Raw genomic sequence first — 16957 nt, 5'->3', positions numbered from 1 at the left:
TGCCTCGGCCTCCCAAAGTGCTGGGATCACAGGTGTGAGCCGCCATGCCTGGCCCGTTTTAGTGCGTAGTTTTTGATATACTTTCTTACATGTTTTCCCAAACAAAGACACAATGTCAGTGTAATTTAGAAAACATTTAAAGTTAAAAAAAAGGAAAGAAAAATACCAGTTTCATTACTTAACAGCAACATTTTGGTGGTTTTTTGTTTTTTAGTTTTTATTTTTACCTTTTTTTCTCTATAGTTTCTCATGGATGAATTATATTTTATGTGTATTTTCTGTTATTTCTCAGAAGCATTTTACCTTGTCATTAAAATACTATTTTATTTATTTATTTATTTATTTATTTAATTTGAGACGGAGTCTCGTCTCGCTCTGTTTCCCAGGCTGGAGTGCAGTGGCGCAATCTCGGCTCACTGCAAGCTCTACCTCCCAGGTTCACACCATTCTCCTGCCTCAGCCTCCTGAGTAGCTGGGACTACAGGCACCCACCACCACACCTGTCTAATTTTTTAATATTTTTAGTAAAGACAGGGTTTCACCGTGTTAGCCAGGATGGTCTCCATCTCCTGACCTCGTGATCCACCCGCCTCGGCCTCCCAAAGTGCTGGGATTACAGGCGTGAGCCACAGCGCCCGGCCTAACATCATTTTAAAAGTTGTATAATCTTCTTTTGTCCTGTACCTTAATTGCTTAGTACCAAGTGAAGTGTAGTCACTACCATCATCATCATTATCCTTACTTTACCAAGTGGGCAGACAGGCTCGGGGAGTTTATATGACTTGCTTAACATAATGTATCCCATAAAGTGATCTTAAGAGCACAGACATTCTAACTCTAGAGCTTTTGCTCTCTCATGCCACTGCAGAATGCATATTAAGCTTTAGCTTTTCCATTATTTGTCAGCAAACATTTATTTAGTGCCCATGTATTAGGGGTACAAATATACAAGGAAGGATAAAATGAGTGATAGTATTTATTGAACTCTTGCTGATCCAAAGCACTGTTTTATGTGCTTTACAAGTGTTAACTTATTTAAGACTCATAACCCTATTAGGTCCAATTTACAGATAAGGACATTGAGACGCAGATTAAGTAACAGGCAGTAAGTGTAAGTAATAGTGCTGGGATTGAAATCCAGCAAAACTGGTCCATAGTCCACACTCAGTCAATCCTCAAAGCTCAGAAAATAAGGTAAATTAATAAGAGAAGTTTTTTATGTGCATGTGTATGAAACATTTATTTGTGAAAGGTTCTTTCTTTATGAAGGCTGTGCTTTCTAAATTACAAGGCTAATAATAAGCAGTCAGGTTTATTCAGTATCATTTTGTTTAATATTAAAAATGAGACTCTAGTTCTATTTTATATTTGTCTCTAATTGCAAAACTATTTTGTATGCTTAAATGATGTCATAAAAAAAAAAGTTCTGGCACTTTGGGAGGCCGAGGCGGGCGGATCATGAGGTCAAGAGTTCAAGACCAGCCTGACCACCATAGTGAAACCCTGTCTCTACTAAAACTACAAAAAATTAACCGAGCGTGGTGGCAGGCGCCTGTAATCCCAGGTACTCAGGAGGCTGAGGTAGGAGAATCACTTGAACTCGAGAGGTGGAGGTTGCTGTGAGCCGAGATCGTGCCATTGCACTTCAACCTAAGCAATAGTGCGAGACTCTGTCTCAAAAAAAGAAAAAAAAAGTTCTAGGCCGATTGTGGTGGCTCACATCTGTAATCCCAGCATTTTGGGACGCTGAGGCAGATGGATTGCTTGAGGCCAGGAGTTTGAGACCAGCCTGGGCAACATGGTGAAACCCCATCTCTAAACTAAAAATACAAAAATGTAGCCAGACGTGATGGCACGCACCTGTAGTCGCAGCCACTCAGGAGGCTGAGGCACAAAAATCTCTTTAACCCGGGAGGTAGAGGTCGCAGTGAGCCGAGATTGTGCCACTGCACTCCAGCCTGGGTGACAGAGTGAAGCTGTCTCAGAGAACAAGAAAAGAAAGTGCTAAACTAATTCAGGGCACTACATTATGGTCACTGGTGTTCAAATGAAAGTTTTCTAGACCGTAGGTTTGGTTTTCCGATGAAAATGGAATTCTGAGGTTAAATCCAATTACATTTATCTTGATGTGTCTGTTTGCATTGCACTGTAGCAGCAGGATTTTGTTGCATCTGATAATTCTTGAAATTTGTGCCTAACTAGAAGACTTACATTTGCAAAGGACTTAACCTTTGATGTACAACCATGACTGGTGATAAAAAAGAACAGTGATTATATTGGCTCTTTCGCTGTAATGTATTTATAGTAAAAATGCAGCACAGTTTATAATTATAATACACTAGCCAAGCCTTAATACCAGTTTTGCTTAGGTGAGCACTTGACATTCATATTTTTAAAGCAGCATTTCCTAAAGTGTGTTCCTTATAGTATTAATTTAAAGGGATGTTTACTAATAGCAGTTAACATTTCAAAAAGGAGGTTCATGTTGCCAAATAAATTTGAAAAACATTGACTTAAAGTTTTCTTTATTTAAGAGACTCTTCAGGCCTGGTAAAATTCATTTCTTCCTCCAAATTACTTGACCGTGGAACTGTTTTGCAGAGCACATCCTGGGACTGGTGTTATACAGAGCAATTTTTTCTTTAACTTACAATAGTTTAAATATAGCAAGAGTTTTTTTTGTTTTTGTTTCTTTTTTTTTGAGATAGAGTCTTGCTGTTGTCACCCAGGCTGGAGTGCAATGGCATGATCTCAACTCACTGCAACTTCCACCTCCAGGGTTCAAACAATTCTCCTGCCTCAACCTCCCAAGTAACTGGAATTACAGGCGCCTGCCACCACGCCTGGCTAATTTTTGTATTTTTAGTTGAGACAGGGTTCCACCACGTTGGCCAGGCTGTCTCAAACTCCTGACCTTGTGATCCGCCCGCCTCAGCCTCCCAAAGTGCTGGGATTACAGGCCTGAGCCACCGCACCTGGCCTATAGCAAGAAATTTTACCCATACATATTAAAAATATCTGGAATGGGCTGGGCACAGTGGCTCACGCCTGTAATCTCAGCACTTTGGGAGGCCGAGATGGGTGGATCGCCCGAGGTCAGGAATTTGGGACCAGCCTGGCCAACATGATGAAATCCCATCTCTACCAAAAATACAAAAAATTAGCCAGGTGTGGTGGTGGACACCTGTAATCCCAGCTACTCGGGAGGGTGAAGCAGGAGAATCGCTTGAACCCAGGAGGCAGAGGTTGTAGTGAGCCAAGATTGCACCTTTGCACTCTAGCCTGGGCTACAAGAGCGAAACTCTGTCTCAAAAACAAAAAGCAAAAAATCTGGAGTCAATTTGAATGCATTAAAAATAGTTTTTATCACAGAGATTCAAAATGTTGATTATGCATTATCTTTTCTCTCTTAATTTTTAGGTACGAAAAAAGGACCAGATCAATATTGAAACAAAGAATAAAACTGTTCGTTTTATTGGAGAACTAACTAAGTTTAAGATGTTCACCAAAAATGACACACTACATTGTTTAAAGGTTAGTGCTAAATTGGTTGATTGCTTTTAATTGAAAAGTTTAAAGTTTTAGTTATAAATGGTAGATACAGTGAAATAATTTAATATTTGATTAATCCAAAAGAAGACCAAGAAAGGAAGAAAAAGTAACATTAAACAGGTGTGCAAAATACAAAACAAATAGTTAAGATCTTAGATACTTAGGCAGTTCTACCAGTAATTACGTGAAACCTGAAAAGGGTGAAATACATCAAGTAAAAAGCCTTAAAAATATAAAACTTGATTAAAACAACTACTAGGAGCTATCTACAACCGTTACCCTTAAATATGAAGATGAGAAAAATTAAATAAAAAGATGGGGAAAATAGTACTATACAAATACTAATAAAATGAAAGCTGGTTTCTCTGTATTATTGTAGAGGTTAAAAATATTGACTGGCGCCCGGGCACGGTGGCTCAAGCCTGTAATCCCAGCACTTTGGGAGGCCAAGACGGGCGGATCACGAGGTCAGGAGATCGAGACCATCCTGGCTAACACGGTGAAACCCCGTCTCTACTAAAAATACAAAAAAAAACTAGCCGGGCGAGGTGGCGGGCGCCTGTAGTCCCAGCTACTCGGGAGGCTGAGGCAGGAGAATGGCGTAAACCCGGGAGGCGGAGCTTGCAGTGAGCTGAGATCTGGCCACTGCACTCCAGCCTGGGCGACAGAGCGAGACTCCGTCTCAACAACAACAACAACAACAACAACAACAAAATATTGACTGGCGGTAGTTATCTTACTCTGTCATATGAATACAAACATTTCTACCTAAACTGGAACATCCCATACTTATGAGTTGCCATCCCTGGAGAGCTGTAGAAATTTTTTCTCACTTGGCTACCAGTGAGTTCACAATATTACAAGGGGTTATTAAGTTCAACCTGTAACACTTTTGACAAAGGCATGAAATATTATTAGAAATAAAGGGCCAGGCGCCGTAGCTCACGCCTTTAATACCAGCACTTTGGGAGTCTGAGGCGGGTGGATCACCTGAGGTCAGGGGTTCAAGACCAGCCTGATCAACATGGAGAAACACCGTATCTACCAAAAATACAAAATTAGCCAGGCGTGGTGGCGTGCACCTGTAATCCCAGCTACTCAGGAGGCTGAGGCAGGAGAATCACTTGAATCCAGGAGGCGGAGGTTGTGGTGAGCCAAGATCACACTATTGCACTCCAGCCTGGATAACAAGAGTGAAACTCCATCTCAAAAAAAAAAAAAAAGAAAGAAGGCTGGTTTGTAATGATGAAGAGGTTATTTTAACAGGAAAAGATTACCTTTCTGAATCAGTATGCAGCCAATAACATAGCTTCAAAATATGTAAAGCAAAAATTGGCAAGAAATTGGTTTCTGTTGCATCATAATATGAACTAGATTAAAACTTACTTGATTCTTATCCATCATGCAAATTGCCTCCCATTTCAAATTTCAAATACTGTATTCCAAAATCTGAAAAAAATTTGAAATCTGAAACATTTCTGGTCCCAGGCATTTCAGATAAGGGATACTTAACCTGTAGTAAGAAATGGGAGGCAATTTGGATGATGAATAAGAATCAAGTAAGTTTTAATCTAGTTCATATTATGTAGTACTATGTTCTTTGCAAATCATGCCATAGAAGGACAAAAAAGGGCACAAAAAGATACTCCTTATAAGCCAGAAAAACCAAGTGATTAAATGATACAATAGAAACCAAGTTCTCAAATGTCTCAGTCTGTTTTAGTTTAGAAAATATGCATAAATAATTAGGAGGGTAAATACTAAAATGTCGTAGTGATGTGTTGTGTCTGTAATTCATATAATGAGCAAATAATACTTTTGTAGTGAGAATTTTGGAAAATAAATATATAGACCAAAAGGCATTGAGAAAAAGTCTCCTGTGTACGTGGCATGTGTTTAAATACAAAACATCTAATAATATAGAAAGGGCTTTGACATTCGTTTCCACATATCTTTCTGTGAAAGACATTAAATATATTGAAGTTTTTCAATACAAATTAATGGCAGAACACAAAAGATGCCCAGCAGTGAACCCGAGTAGACTCACTTCTGTTTTTTACATTTTCCAAGTTCTTCCACACATTAGATGTATGATAATTTCTTCCTCTACTAGGATTGAAGAGTTGCCTTTGTACTTTTCATCATTCTTCCTGTTGCAGATGCTTCTGTCAGACTTCTCTCATCACCATATTGAAATGGCGTGCACCCTGCTGGAGACATGTGGACGGTTTCTTTTCAGATCTCCAGAATCTCACCTGAGGACCAGTGTACTTTTGGTAAGGGCTTGAGGATCCTGGAAAGAGCTAGAGGTTCTTGATTTACCTGTGCTTCAGAGGTTGAAAATATTGACCAGTGCTGGTTATCTTATTCTTTCATAAGAATACAAACATTTCTATCTAAACTGGAGCATCCCATACATATGAGTTGCCATCCCTGGAGAGCTGTAGACATTTTTCTCACTTGGTTACCAGTGAGTTCACAGTATTGCAAGGGGATAATTAAGTTCAACCTGTAACACTTTTAACAAATGATGCAGATGAGCAGGCACCCAATACTGTTTTTTAGAGCCGTGTTTATGAATGTTTTTGTTATGTTATGAATGTTTTGGTGCATCTGAAACCATTATTCATGTGTCATGTAAGCACATAAAATGTAAGCTTAAATTTTAAAATTAAGGCCAGGCGCCATGGCTCATGCCTATATTCCCAGCACTTAAAAAATACCAGCCTGGGGTGGGCAACATAGTGAGACCTCCTGTCTACAGACACATTTTAAAACTAGCCAGGCATTGTGGTGCCTTCCTGTAGTCCCAGCTACTCAGGAGGCTGAGGTGAACTTGGGAGATCAAGGCTGCAGGAGCCGTGATCTTGCCACTGCACTCCAGCCTGGGTGACAGAATGAGACCCTGTCTCGAATGAATGAATGAATGAATGAATACCCACACAGCTATAGGGGGGATGATAAAAAGAAATGAAATATAATTACCATCTTCAAAGTGGTTCACCTCTAATGGGTGAGAGTTATTAACTACGTAATTATAATACAATGTTGTAGGTACTGTAATGGGGGGCTGCAGAGGATATTGTGGGCTCGTGGAGGAGGTACTTAAACTAGACTGAGAGTAGGAAAGATCTCCCCTAATGGCTTGATAGTATTTATGGAGTGTGAACTCTGTGCTAGACCCTTGGAATATAAAGTTGGAAGAGTTTCTGCCAAGCAATTTTAATTTTAGAGACCTAAGCTGAGCCTTAAAAGCAGAGAAGAGAAACCAGTTGAATAAAATAGCTGCAGGTAAGACTGGAGGGGAGGGTAGGCACACACTAGCTTATAAGGAGCCCACAGTGCCATGCTAAGGAACTTGAGGTTTTTTTCCTGGTGGCAGTGAATAACTGTTGAAGGATTTTAACTAAGCAGGTAGGGTGGATATGATCAGATTCATGTTTTTAGAAAGATTAGTATGGAGGCGATAACTGCTGAGACCAGGGATAGAGAGAACAGTTAAAAGGCTGTTTTAAAAACCTAGGGAGACAACAATGAAGAAATGAATTGGGGTATGGATGGTTGGGGAGAAACTGGAGAATTCTGACTTGCTATATGAAAATTTTTAGGAGATAGAACTGAGGAGACTTGGTGGTGAGATATAAGGGATGAGGAAGCAGAAAATACACTAAGATAAGACTAAAATTTTGCCATGGGCATCTGAGCAGATGTTGGCACCAGTCACAGACATGGGGGAGTAAAGGGGAGGGAACAGATGATGAGTTTGGTTTGAAGCACATCAGTGCTTATGGGATCATCTAAAATGTATTCACATTTATTTGAGAAGGCATATAACCTTTTAACTGATTTGCCTTCAAAATTATTCTTGGCTAATGTTAAAATTAGTTTGGGGTATGTGTGAGTGTGCGTGTGTGGGGGAAAAGGTTCTAAAGCAGGCCAGATAACAGGTGGAGACTAATTGAGATTAAAAGCTGGATTATCTGTGTACAAGTGATAAGTTAAATGATGCATTCTATTTTGTCCAAAGAACTTACAGGGTGCGGTCATTAAATCTCTAGCTCTATTTAACATGGGAGTGTTTTCTTGTCTGTTTGAAAGACTGAATATTTAACAGGCATTCACTAATTATAGTACAGAGATGTGTCAGTATAGGGGCTTAGGTACAGTCAGTGTACTGTAGAAATCCTAGGAGACAAGAAAAACAGTTATGAAACTTGGTATACCCACAGTTTAACTTACAAATAGCAGAACTTTCTCCTAGTATATGATGATTTTGCACGGATAGAAAAGCAGTCCATAGGAAAGAGTGAATGTGTTTTTAAAAATTCATTCATTTATTCATGCATTGTTAAATATGAATTGCATGTCTCTCAGGCACTGTTTTAGGTGCTACATGTGTGACAGTGAAAAAGATACAGCCCTTGCCCTCCTTGAGCTCACATACACACAGAACTTGAAATCCACCACCACCCAGCACCCCAGTCCACAACACTGCTTGAAGCTCATCAGTGATCTCCCTCTGCACATTTAAACCCAGCCTTGTCATCTTCGTATGCAGTGCTCTCTATTACGCGTCCCCTCCCTCCTCTTCCCTCTTCCGCTGCTCCCTGCTGGGAACACGCTGGCCTTCTGTTCTGTGCCACATCTGCCTTTCTTTCTCCTTGGGCCTCTGCATGCTTGCTCTTCCTGAGGTTCTTCAGCTTTTGTTATCCTTCAGATCCTAGTTTAAATGTCACTTTCTCAGAAAAACCTTCCCTAACCCACCCCGAACTAAAGTAGGTTCTCTGTTGTTTCGGATCGCAGTACTTATTGTTCATACTACTGTTGCAATTATTATTGAAAAGAATAGTAGTTGATTTATTTGTTGATTTTATTCTGTCTTCTCACACCAGACTATTAAGCTTCTTGAAAGTAGGAATCATGTCTGTCCTCTTCACTGATGAGTTTCCCGTGCCTGCCATATTGCATAACACTAATGAAGTACCAAGTAATTTTTGTTTGTTTGTTTGTTTTTGAGACAGGGTCTCCTGCTGTTGCCCAGGCTGGAGTGCAGTGGTGTGATTATAGCTCACCGCAGCCTCCAACTCCTGGGCTCAAGTGATCCTTCCACGTCAGCCTCCCGAGTAGCTGGGACTATGGATGCACAACACCATGCCTGGCTAATTTTTTTATTTTATAGACACAGGGTCTCACTATGTTGCTGAGACTGCTGTCGAACTCCTGGCCTCAAGTGATCCTCTTGTCTCGGCCTCCCAAAGTGTTGGGATTACAGGCATGAGCCATTGCACCTGGCTACTTTTCTTTCTTTCTTTTTTTTAAGAGATAGGGTCTTAAGCTTGTCTTCCAGACTGGAGTGCAGTGGTATGATCATAGCTCACTGCAGCCTTGAACTCCTAGATTCAGACAATCCTCTCACCTCAGCTTCCTGAGTAGCTGGGATGACCAGTGCACACCACCATGTCTGGGTAATTTTTTACTTTATTTTTCTTTTATTCTGTTATTTTTTGTTTTAGAGATGGGGTCTCACTCCATCACCCAGGCTGGAGTGCAGTGACATGATCATAGCTTACTGTAGCCTCGAACTTCTGGGCTCATGTGATCCTCCTGCTTCAGCTTCCCGAGTAGCTGGGACTACAGGTACCTACTACTGTGCCCAGCTATTTATTTGATTTGATTTTAGTTTAGTTTAGTTTCGTTTAATGTAGAGAAGGGGGGTCTCACTTTGTTGCCCAGGCTAGTCTCAGACTCCTGATCTCAAGAGTCTCTCTCACCTCAGCTTCCTAAGTTGCTAGGATTATAGGCTTGAGCCACTGCCCCCAGCAGATGTTTTTAAAATGACTTAATTATTCAGTAATCTTAATGCTTTTTGGTATGATGCTGTTCTAAGAATTAGGAGTGCTGTTTAAAGATCTTCAGCTTGTCAGTGGTTCTCAACTGGCATCTAGTGAGTAGAGGCCAGAGTGGCTGTGAAACATTCCACAATGCACAGAATAATCCCCCACAACAAATTATCCAATTCGAAATATCAGTAGTGCTGAGGCTGAGAAACCATGAAGTAGATGGTGAGTGACTAGATCTGTATTTGTTAGTTACTTACCTCTCCTGAGCTGATACTGAGCAACCCTAGACACATTATAAGATGTTGGGGACTTTTTGTTTTTTGCAGAGACATGTCAGGTATCTCATACAACATTGGAGCCTTGGGAATGAATTCTTAGTTGTACTGGGAACAGCTATAGTCAGCCCTTTGTTTATATTTTTAGTCCTTATTGTCACTCACTTGTGTATTTGAGCCTTACTTTCCTTAAAGTTCATGTTTTTTGGCAAAGTTATGAAAGAAGTTAGCTTGGTAGCAAAGTTCTGAGTATTTTATTGAATGACTAAGGCTAAGTAGTCATGGACTAGTATGTTCTTTTTTTTTTTAAGAGGGAGTCTTGCTCTGTCGCCCAGGCTGGAGTGCAGTGGCGCGATCTCGGCTCACTGCAAGCTCTGCCTCCCGGGTTCACGCCATTCTCCTGCCTCAGCCTCCTGAGTAGCTGGGACTACAGATGTCCGCCACCATGCCTGGCTGATTTTTTTTGTATTTTTCATAGAGACGGGGTTTCACCATGTTATCTAGGATGGTCTCTATCTCCTGACCTCGTGATCCGCCCACTTTGGCCTCCCAAAGTGCTGGGATTACAGGCTTGAGCCACCGCGCCCGGCCCATGGATTAGTATGTTCTAAAAATAAGTAGTATAACAGTTAGTGTGCTTACATGCTCTTTGATACGCCCATTGATTGTTTTTGTCTCACCACCCCCACCTCCTTGTGCTCTTTTTTTTTTTTTTTTTTAAAGAGACAGGGTCTTGCTCTTGCCCAGTCTGGAGTGCAGTGCCAATCATGGCTTACTGCAGCCTCCACCTCCTAAGTAGCTGGGACTACAGGTGTGTGCCACCACACCTGGCTAATTTTTGTATCTTTTGTAGAGATGGGGTTTCACCATGTTGCCCAAGCTGGTCTTGAACTCCTGGGTTCAAATGATCCTGTCATCTCAGTCTCCCAAAGTGCCTGGATTAGAGGCATGAGCCACAGTGCCCGGCCCTTTCTTTGGCTTTGTAACCCATTACTTTGAAATAGTAAATCACTGAGAAGTTTAGTTAGAAGTAAAGGAATCTTAGAAGGAAAGTGTTTTGATTAATTTGGACTTTTTATTTCAGGAGCAAATGATGAGAAAGAAGCAAGCAATGCATCTTGATGCGAGATATGTCACAATGGTAGAGAATGCATATTACTACTGCAACCCACCTCCAGCTGAAAAAACCGTGAAAAAGAAACGTCCTCCTCTCCAGGAATATGTCCGGAAACTTTTGTACAAGGATCTCTCTAAAGTTACCACCGAGAAGGTAAATCTTATGAAATCATGCAGTAATAGTTAACGTGAGATTTGCAGTAGTGCTAAGTTTATGTAGAGTCTAGGAGAACTGGGGATGGAGCTCAAGTTCCTTTATAATCAACTGTGTAAGTCATCCTAAGAAGGTATTCTTATGATGATACGTGATATTTGAGACATAGGTTTTGTTTTCCTTTTGTGATAACTGTTTGTTCTAATTGAAATAGTAACTCTAGGAAATTTTGATTTTATGTATTTATTTGAAACTATTACTTTCTCTCGGTATTCCATAATAAATTTGTACTTAAATATTTTGCATCAGTACATGGGATCCTAACCTTTAGTAGACTTTATAAGAGGCCCATGATCCCTCTGAAATCTCATAATTTTGAATGTCTGTGGCTATTTGTATTTTTCCGGAAACAGTCTGTAGCTTTCTTTAGATTCTCAACAGGGGTTAATTTCCAGTGAAGGTAAAGAATCACTGACCTATTATGTTAATAATTGTAGTTACCATGTTAGAAACTTCGCTTTTCAGTAAGATATGTCGAGCAAAACATTTCTTGGTGAACTCTACAACTTGACATATAATACAGCATAGAATTTTTTTCTTTTTAGGATGGAAGGTGATAAGAAATTATGTTACAGGTTTGAAAATTGAAACCAGCTTCCTCAATCAGAGGCAGTAGTTGTTTCAAATAGTTTTGGAATTGTCTAAAAGTTTGAAAAGTATAGCATGGCTAAGTGAGTTCTCATACCAGCTTCATTGGAAATGTCAGTCATGTTTAGTGTCTGAAAGATGAATTGTGGATGATAATAGAGAGTAGAGATGAAAGGATTACTTTGCAATTGGCTAATAGTATCCATTTTATATAAGGAGAAAAATGGAAAGACTTTGATTATGGTTAGAGCTCTGCTGATTATCTTGTTATAGTAGAGGCTTTGAAATAATAATTGCTAACTTTTTAAAATAATTTAATTTAATTTAATAGAGATGGGGTATTGCTATGTTCCACAGGCTGGTCTCGAACTCCTGGGTTCAAGCAATTCTCCTGCCTCAGCCTCCCAAAGTGTTGGGATTACAGGTGTGAGCCACTGGATCTGGCCACTAACATTTTTATAATGTGCCAGACACTTTCCGATGTACTTCACATATTTTTAACTTGTCTAGTCTTTACCATAAACTAGGAAGTAAGTACTTTTTTGTTATCCCCCGTTTACACATGAGGAAACTGAGGTTGTTATACAGTGTCAGTCTTGATATAGTGTCCTCCACCTTAAGGGATCTTTTAGCCAGTTGACTTTGGGTTTATTTAGTTGTTGGAAATTAACGATTTTATTTTTTAAGTGAGATTATTGACTGGCATAGTGGCTCATGCCTATGAGCCAACACTTTGGGAGGCCGAGGTGGGCAGATCGCTTGAGGCCAGGAATTTGAGACTAGCCTGGCCAACATGGCGAAACCCTCATTTCTACCAGAAATACAAAAATTAGCCGAGTGTGTTGGCGCATGCCTGTAATCCCAGCTACTCGGGAGGCTGAGGCATGAAAATTGCTTGAGCCGGGCGCGGTGGCTCAAGCCTGTAATCCCAGCACTTTGGGAGGCCGAGACGGGCGGATCACGAGGTCAGGAGATCGAGACCATCCTGGCTAACACGGTGAAACCCCGTCTCTACTAAAAAAATACAAAAATCTAGCCGGGCGAGGTGGCGGGCGCCTGTAGTCCCAGCTACTCCGGAGGCTGAGGCAGGAGAATGGCGTAAACCCGGGAGGCGGAGCTTGCAGTGAGCTGAGATCCGGCCACTGCACTCCAGACCGGGCGACAGAGCGAGACTCCGCCTCAAAAAAAAAAAAAAAAAAAGAAAGAAAATTGCTTGAACCCTGGAGGCGGAGGGTTGTAGTGATCTGAGATCATGCCACTGCACTCCAGCCTGGGTGACAGAGCGAGACTCTGTCTCAAGAGAAAAAGAAAGAAAGAGAGAGAGAGAGAGATTATTTATGTCAAATGATGCACCAAAAATGATGTTATTTTTCTTAAACCTTGGGTTTTTGTTTTTGTTTGAGATGGAGTCTCGCTCTGTCACACAGGCTGGAGTGCAGTGGTGCGGTCTCGGCTCACGGCCACCTTTGCTTCCCTGGTTCAAGTGATTCTCCTGCCTCAGCCTCCCTAGTAGCTGAAATTACAGTTGCCCACCACCGTGCTTGGCTGATTTTTGTATTTTTAGTAGAGACAGGGTTTTGCCATGTTGGTCAGGCTAGTCTTGAACTCCTAACCTCAGATTATCCACCCACCTTGGCCTCCCAGAGTGCTGGGATTACAAGTGTGAGCCACTGTACCTGGCCTGTTTTTGTTTTTAAAGACCTACTCTATGCTGGGCATAGTGGCTCATGCCCGTAATCTCATCACTTTGGGAGGCCAAGGCACAGGGATCACTTGAGGTCAGGGGTTTGAAACCAGCCTGGGCAACATAGGGAGATTCTGCCTCTACAAAAAATACAAAAATTAGCCAGGCTTGCACACCTTTAGTCCCATCTATTTGGGAGACTGAGGTGGGAGGATTGCTTGAGCCATGGAGGCAGAGGCTGCAGTGAGCCAAGATTGTGCTACTGTGCTCCAGCCTGGGTAATAGAGTGAGACTGTGTTTGGGGGAAAAAAAAAACTTACTCCAAACTCCTGATTGGATATTTCTTTTAATGACCTTAGTACAGTTACCTAGATTGAAGACCTGAAAACTCTAGAAAATTTGAGGGCACTGTGGAAGGATTTGGGAAAGATGATAATACATTTTATCGTAATTAGAAAATCTCATTTTTTCTATTTCTGAAGAGGCTGATAGAGGATTTCTAATGTATTTACTATTTCAGAAGTTCTCTGTACAGTCATAGCAAAATTTCTGTATTATTTGGTCAGACTACTGTGCACTTACTTAATAATTTAAACAAAATTCTCTTTATTTAGGTTTTGAGACAGATGCGAAAGCTGCCCTGGCAGGACCAAGAAGTGAAAGACTATGTTATTTGTTGTATGATAAACATCTGGAATGTGAAATATAACAGTATTCATTGTGTAGCCAACCTCTTAGCAGGACTAGTGCTCTACCAAGAGGATGTTGGGATCCATGTTGTGGATGGAGTGTTAGAAGATATTCGATTAGGAATGGAGGTAACCAAGACTTTCTTTAATGTCACACAATTGGAATTTGTGGATAATTTATTATTTCTAGGTTACTGTTGAGACCCAAGTTATAGGAATCTGTAAAATTTATTAGTTAGAAAAAGCTGATAATCATTTTATAAGAATTTTCTGGGCCGGGCGCGGTGGCTCAAGCCTGTAATCCCAGCACTTTGGGAGGCCGAGACGGGCGGATCACGAGGTCAGGAGATCGAGACCATCCTGGCTAACACGGTGAAACTCCGTCTCTACTAAAAAAATACAAAAAAACTAGCCGAGCGATGTGGCGGGCGCCTGTAGTCCCAACTACTAGGGAGGCTGAGGCGGGAGAATGGCGTAAACCCGGGAGGCGGAGCTTGCAGTGAGCTGAGATCCGGCCACTGCACTCCGGCCTGGGCGACAGGGCGAGACTCCGTCTCAAAAAAAAAAAAAAAAAAAAAAAGAATTTTCTGTAAACACTTTCCTCTTTTTTTTTTTTTTTTTTTTTTTTTTTTGAGACAGAGTCTCGCTCTGTCACCCAGGCTGGAGTGCACTGGCACGATCTCCACTCACTGCAAGCTCTGCCTCCCGGGTTCAAGCAATTCTCCTGTCTCAGCTTCCCAACTAGCTGGAACTACAGTTGCTTGCCACCACGCCTAGCTAATTTTTTTGTATTTTTAGTAGAGATGGGGTTTTGCCATGTTGGCCAAGCTGGTCTCGAACTCCTGACCGCAGGTGATTGCCTGTCAGCCTCCCAAAGTGCTGGGATTACAGGTGTGAGCTACTGCGCCCTGCCTAACACTTTGCTTTTATTGTAAAACCCAGATTTGTTTTCTTAATTCACTGATTGCAGAGAAAATAGGTTAAGGGTAGAATTACATTTTACTGTTTTAGAAACAATTCATGTAATGATAGCTAAATTTAATATCTAATAGGTTCTTTTTGTGAAAACACTTTAAAGATAGCCATTTCCTAGATAGAGAAAAGGACACCTGGAAGTGACCACTTTATTATGAAAGATCTGTCATTTCCCTATTCAGTGTTCTTTCAATGATTGATATTTTCAAGTTACAGAGGCAAGTTTAACCTGTTTTCATGTACACTACTCCTCTTTAATGAAAATCTGTGTTTTTGTTGCCTTTTAGGTTAATCAACCTAAATTTAATCAGAGGCGTATCAGCAGTGCCAAGTTCTTAGGAGAACTTTACAATTACCGAATGGTGGAATCAGCTGTTATTTTCAGAACTCTGTATTCTTTTACCTCATTTGGTGTTAATCCTGATGGCTCTCCAAGTTCCCTGGACCCACCTGAGCATCTTTTCAGAATTAGACTCGTATGCACTATTCTGGACACATGTGGCCAATACTTTGACAGAGGTTCCAGTAAACGAAAACTTGATTGTTTCCTTGTATATTTTCAGGTACATAAAGCTGAAATATTCAGTTTGGCATCATTTAATGCATTGCATGTGTTTTAAAAAATACTATTAGAGAAGAAACATGGTATTCACATACCGTATATATGTTCATAATTAAATTATATTCTTCATAGAAGAATGCTTTTGGAAATTTAAAGATATATGGTAGATTCTATTATATGAACATTCTCACTGCATGTAACTTTTATGATTGATAATGATTGCTCATTAATTTTGGGAATTATTTTCATACAGTTTATAAATTTGGTTCACTAATTTGTGGACCATTATATTTAATACAGTAATTTATTAATTAAAATTACTTGTGATTTGTAATACATTTGTTAATGTTCTCTTCTCACTCATCTATATTCTGATTTACAGCTCAAATTCTTGCTTCCTTTTTTTTTTTATAGAGATGGGGTCTTGCTATGTTGGCCAGGTTGATCTTGAATTCCTAGCCTCAAGTAAGCCTCCCACCTCAGCCTCCCAAAGCGTTAGGATTACAGGCATGAACCACCGTGCACAGCCCAAATTCTTGTTTCTAAAAGATATAATTTTTTTTTTTTTGAAACCGAGTCTTGCTCTGTCACCCAGGTTGGAGTCCAGTGGTGCAATCTCAGCTCACTGCAACCTCTGCCTCTCAAGTTCAAGCAGTTGTCCTGCCTCAGCCTCCAGAGTACCTGGGATTACAGGCATACTCCACCACATCCGGCTAATTTTTATTTTTGTATTTTTGGTAGAGTGGGGGGGGTTTCACCATGTTGGTTAGGCTGGTCTTGAACTCCTGACCTCAGATGATCCGCCCACCTCGGCCTCCCAGCGTTCTGGGATTAACAGGCATGAGTCAGCATGCCCAGCCTAATTTTTTTTTTTTTTTTTAAAGAAAACCTATAGCTTTTGAGAAAAATGTGTTCTATTTAATACAGAAAGAATATTTGTTCATTTATTCGTAAATTCTTGGGTTGTGCACTCCATATCTTAATTTTGATTAATTATATAAACTTCTGATTTCGACCAAGTACAATATAAATTAAATTCATATACAAATACAGGGACAGTACTGCAACCTCTATAAAGTTTATATTTCAGAAGTTAACTTATAGGTTGATTAGTTGGAGCCCAATTACTATTTCCCATAAAATACAATTTTCTAAGTGCCGATTAGGGTGAACAACTCACTATCAAGTGCTTTAGGTTTTACTAAGTGCTGATAGTACCATTCAATTCTATATAATCACAGTTGTTAGTATTTTCATTTACCCATTATGAAGAAAATAAGTTTAATGTTACAGCTTGAAGTATTAAAAATATATCCACATTGTGGCATGTGTTAAGTGGGGGGTAAATATTCTTGGGGAATTGTGGTCTGTTAGCTTGCTTCTGCCACTATTCTTTTGCAATAGAGGGAAACTTATTACTCCTTTACTTTCTGAATTGATGAGCAAAAAGGGGGGAAAAGGA

General features: G+C 40.4%; 1 protein-coding gene across 2 annotated transcripts in view; it reads left to right on the top strand.

Annotated features, from left to right (window-relative positions):
• The window catches only part of UPF2 (UPF2 regulator of nonsense mediated mRNA decay), a 132205-nt gene that overhangs the window by 73386 nt on the left and 41862 nt on the right, over positions 1–16957 (top strand). For both annotated transcript variants that reach the window (XM_010366573.2, XM_010366572.2), the window contains exons 10-14: positions 3421–3534; positions 5712–5828; positions 10752–10937; positions 13884–14087; positions 15221–15496. In XM_010366573.2, the coding sequence (XP_010364875.1) occupies positions 3421–3534; positions 5712–5828; positions 10752–10937; positions 13884–14087; positions 15221–15496 (897 nt within the window). The remainder of the gene's footprint in view (positions 1–3420; positions 3535–5711; positions 5829–10751; positions 10938–13883; positions 14088–15220; positions 15497–16957) is intronic.

Source organism: Rhinopithecus roxellana, chromosome 11 (genome assembly GCF_007565055.1).
Source record: "Rhinopithecus roxellana isolate Shanxi Qingling chromosome 11, ASM756505v1, whole genome shotgun sequence".
In the NCBI taxonomy this organism is placed as follows: domain Eukaryota; kingdom Metazoa; phylum Chordata; class Mammalia; order Primates; family Cercopithecidae; genus Rhinopithecus; species Rhinopithecus roxellana.
Note: the sequence above shows the minus strand (reverse complement) of the source record. Positions and strands in the feature narration are given on the sequence as shown.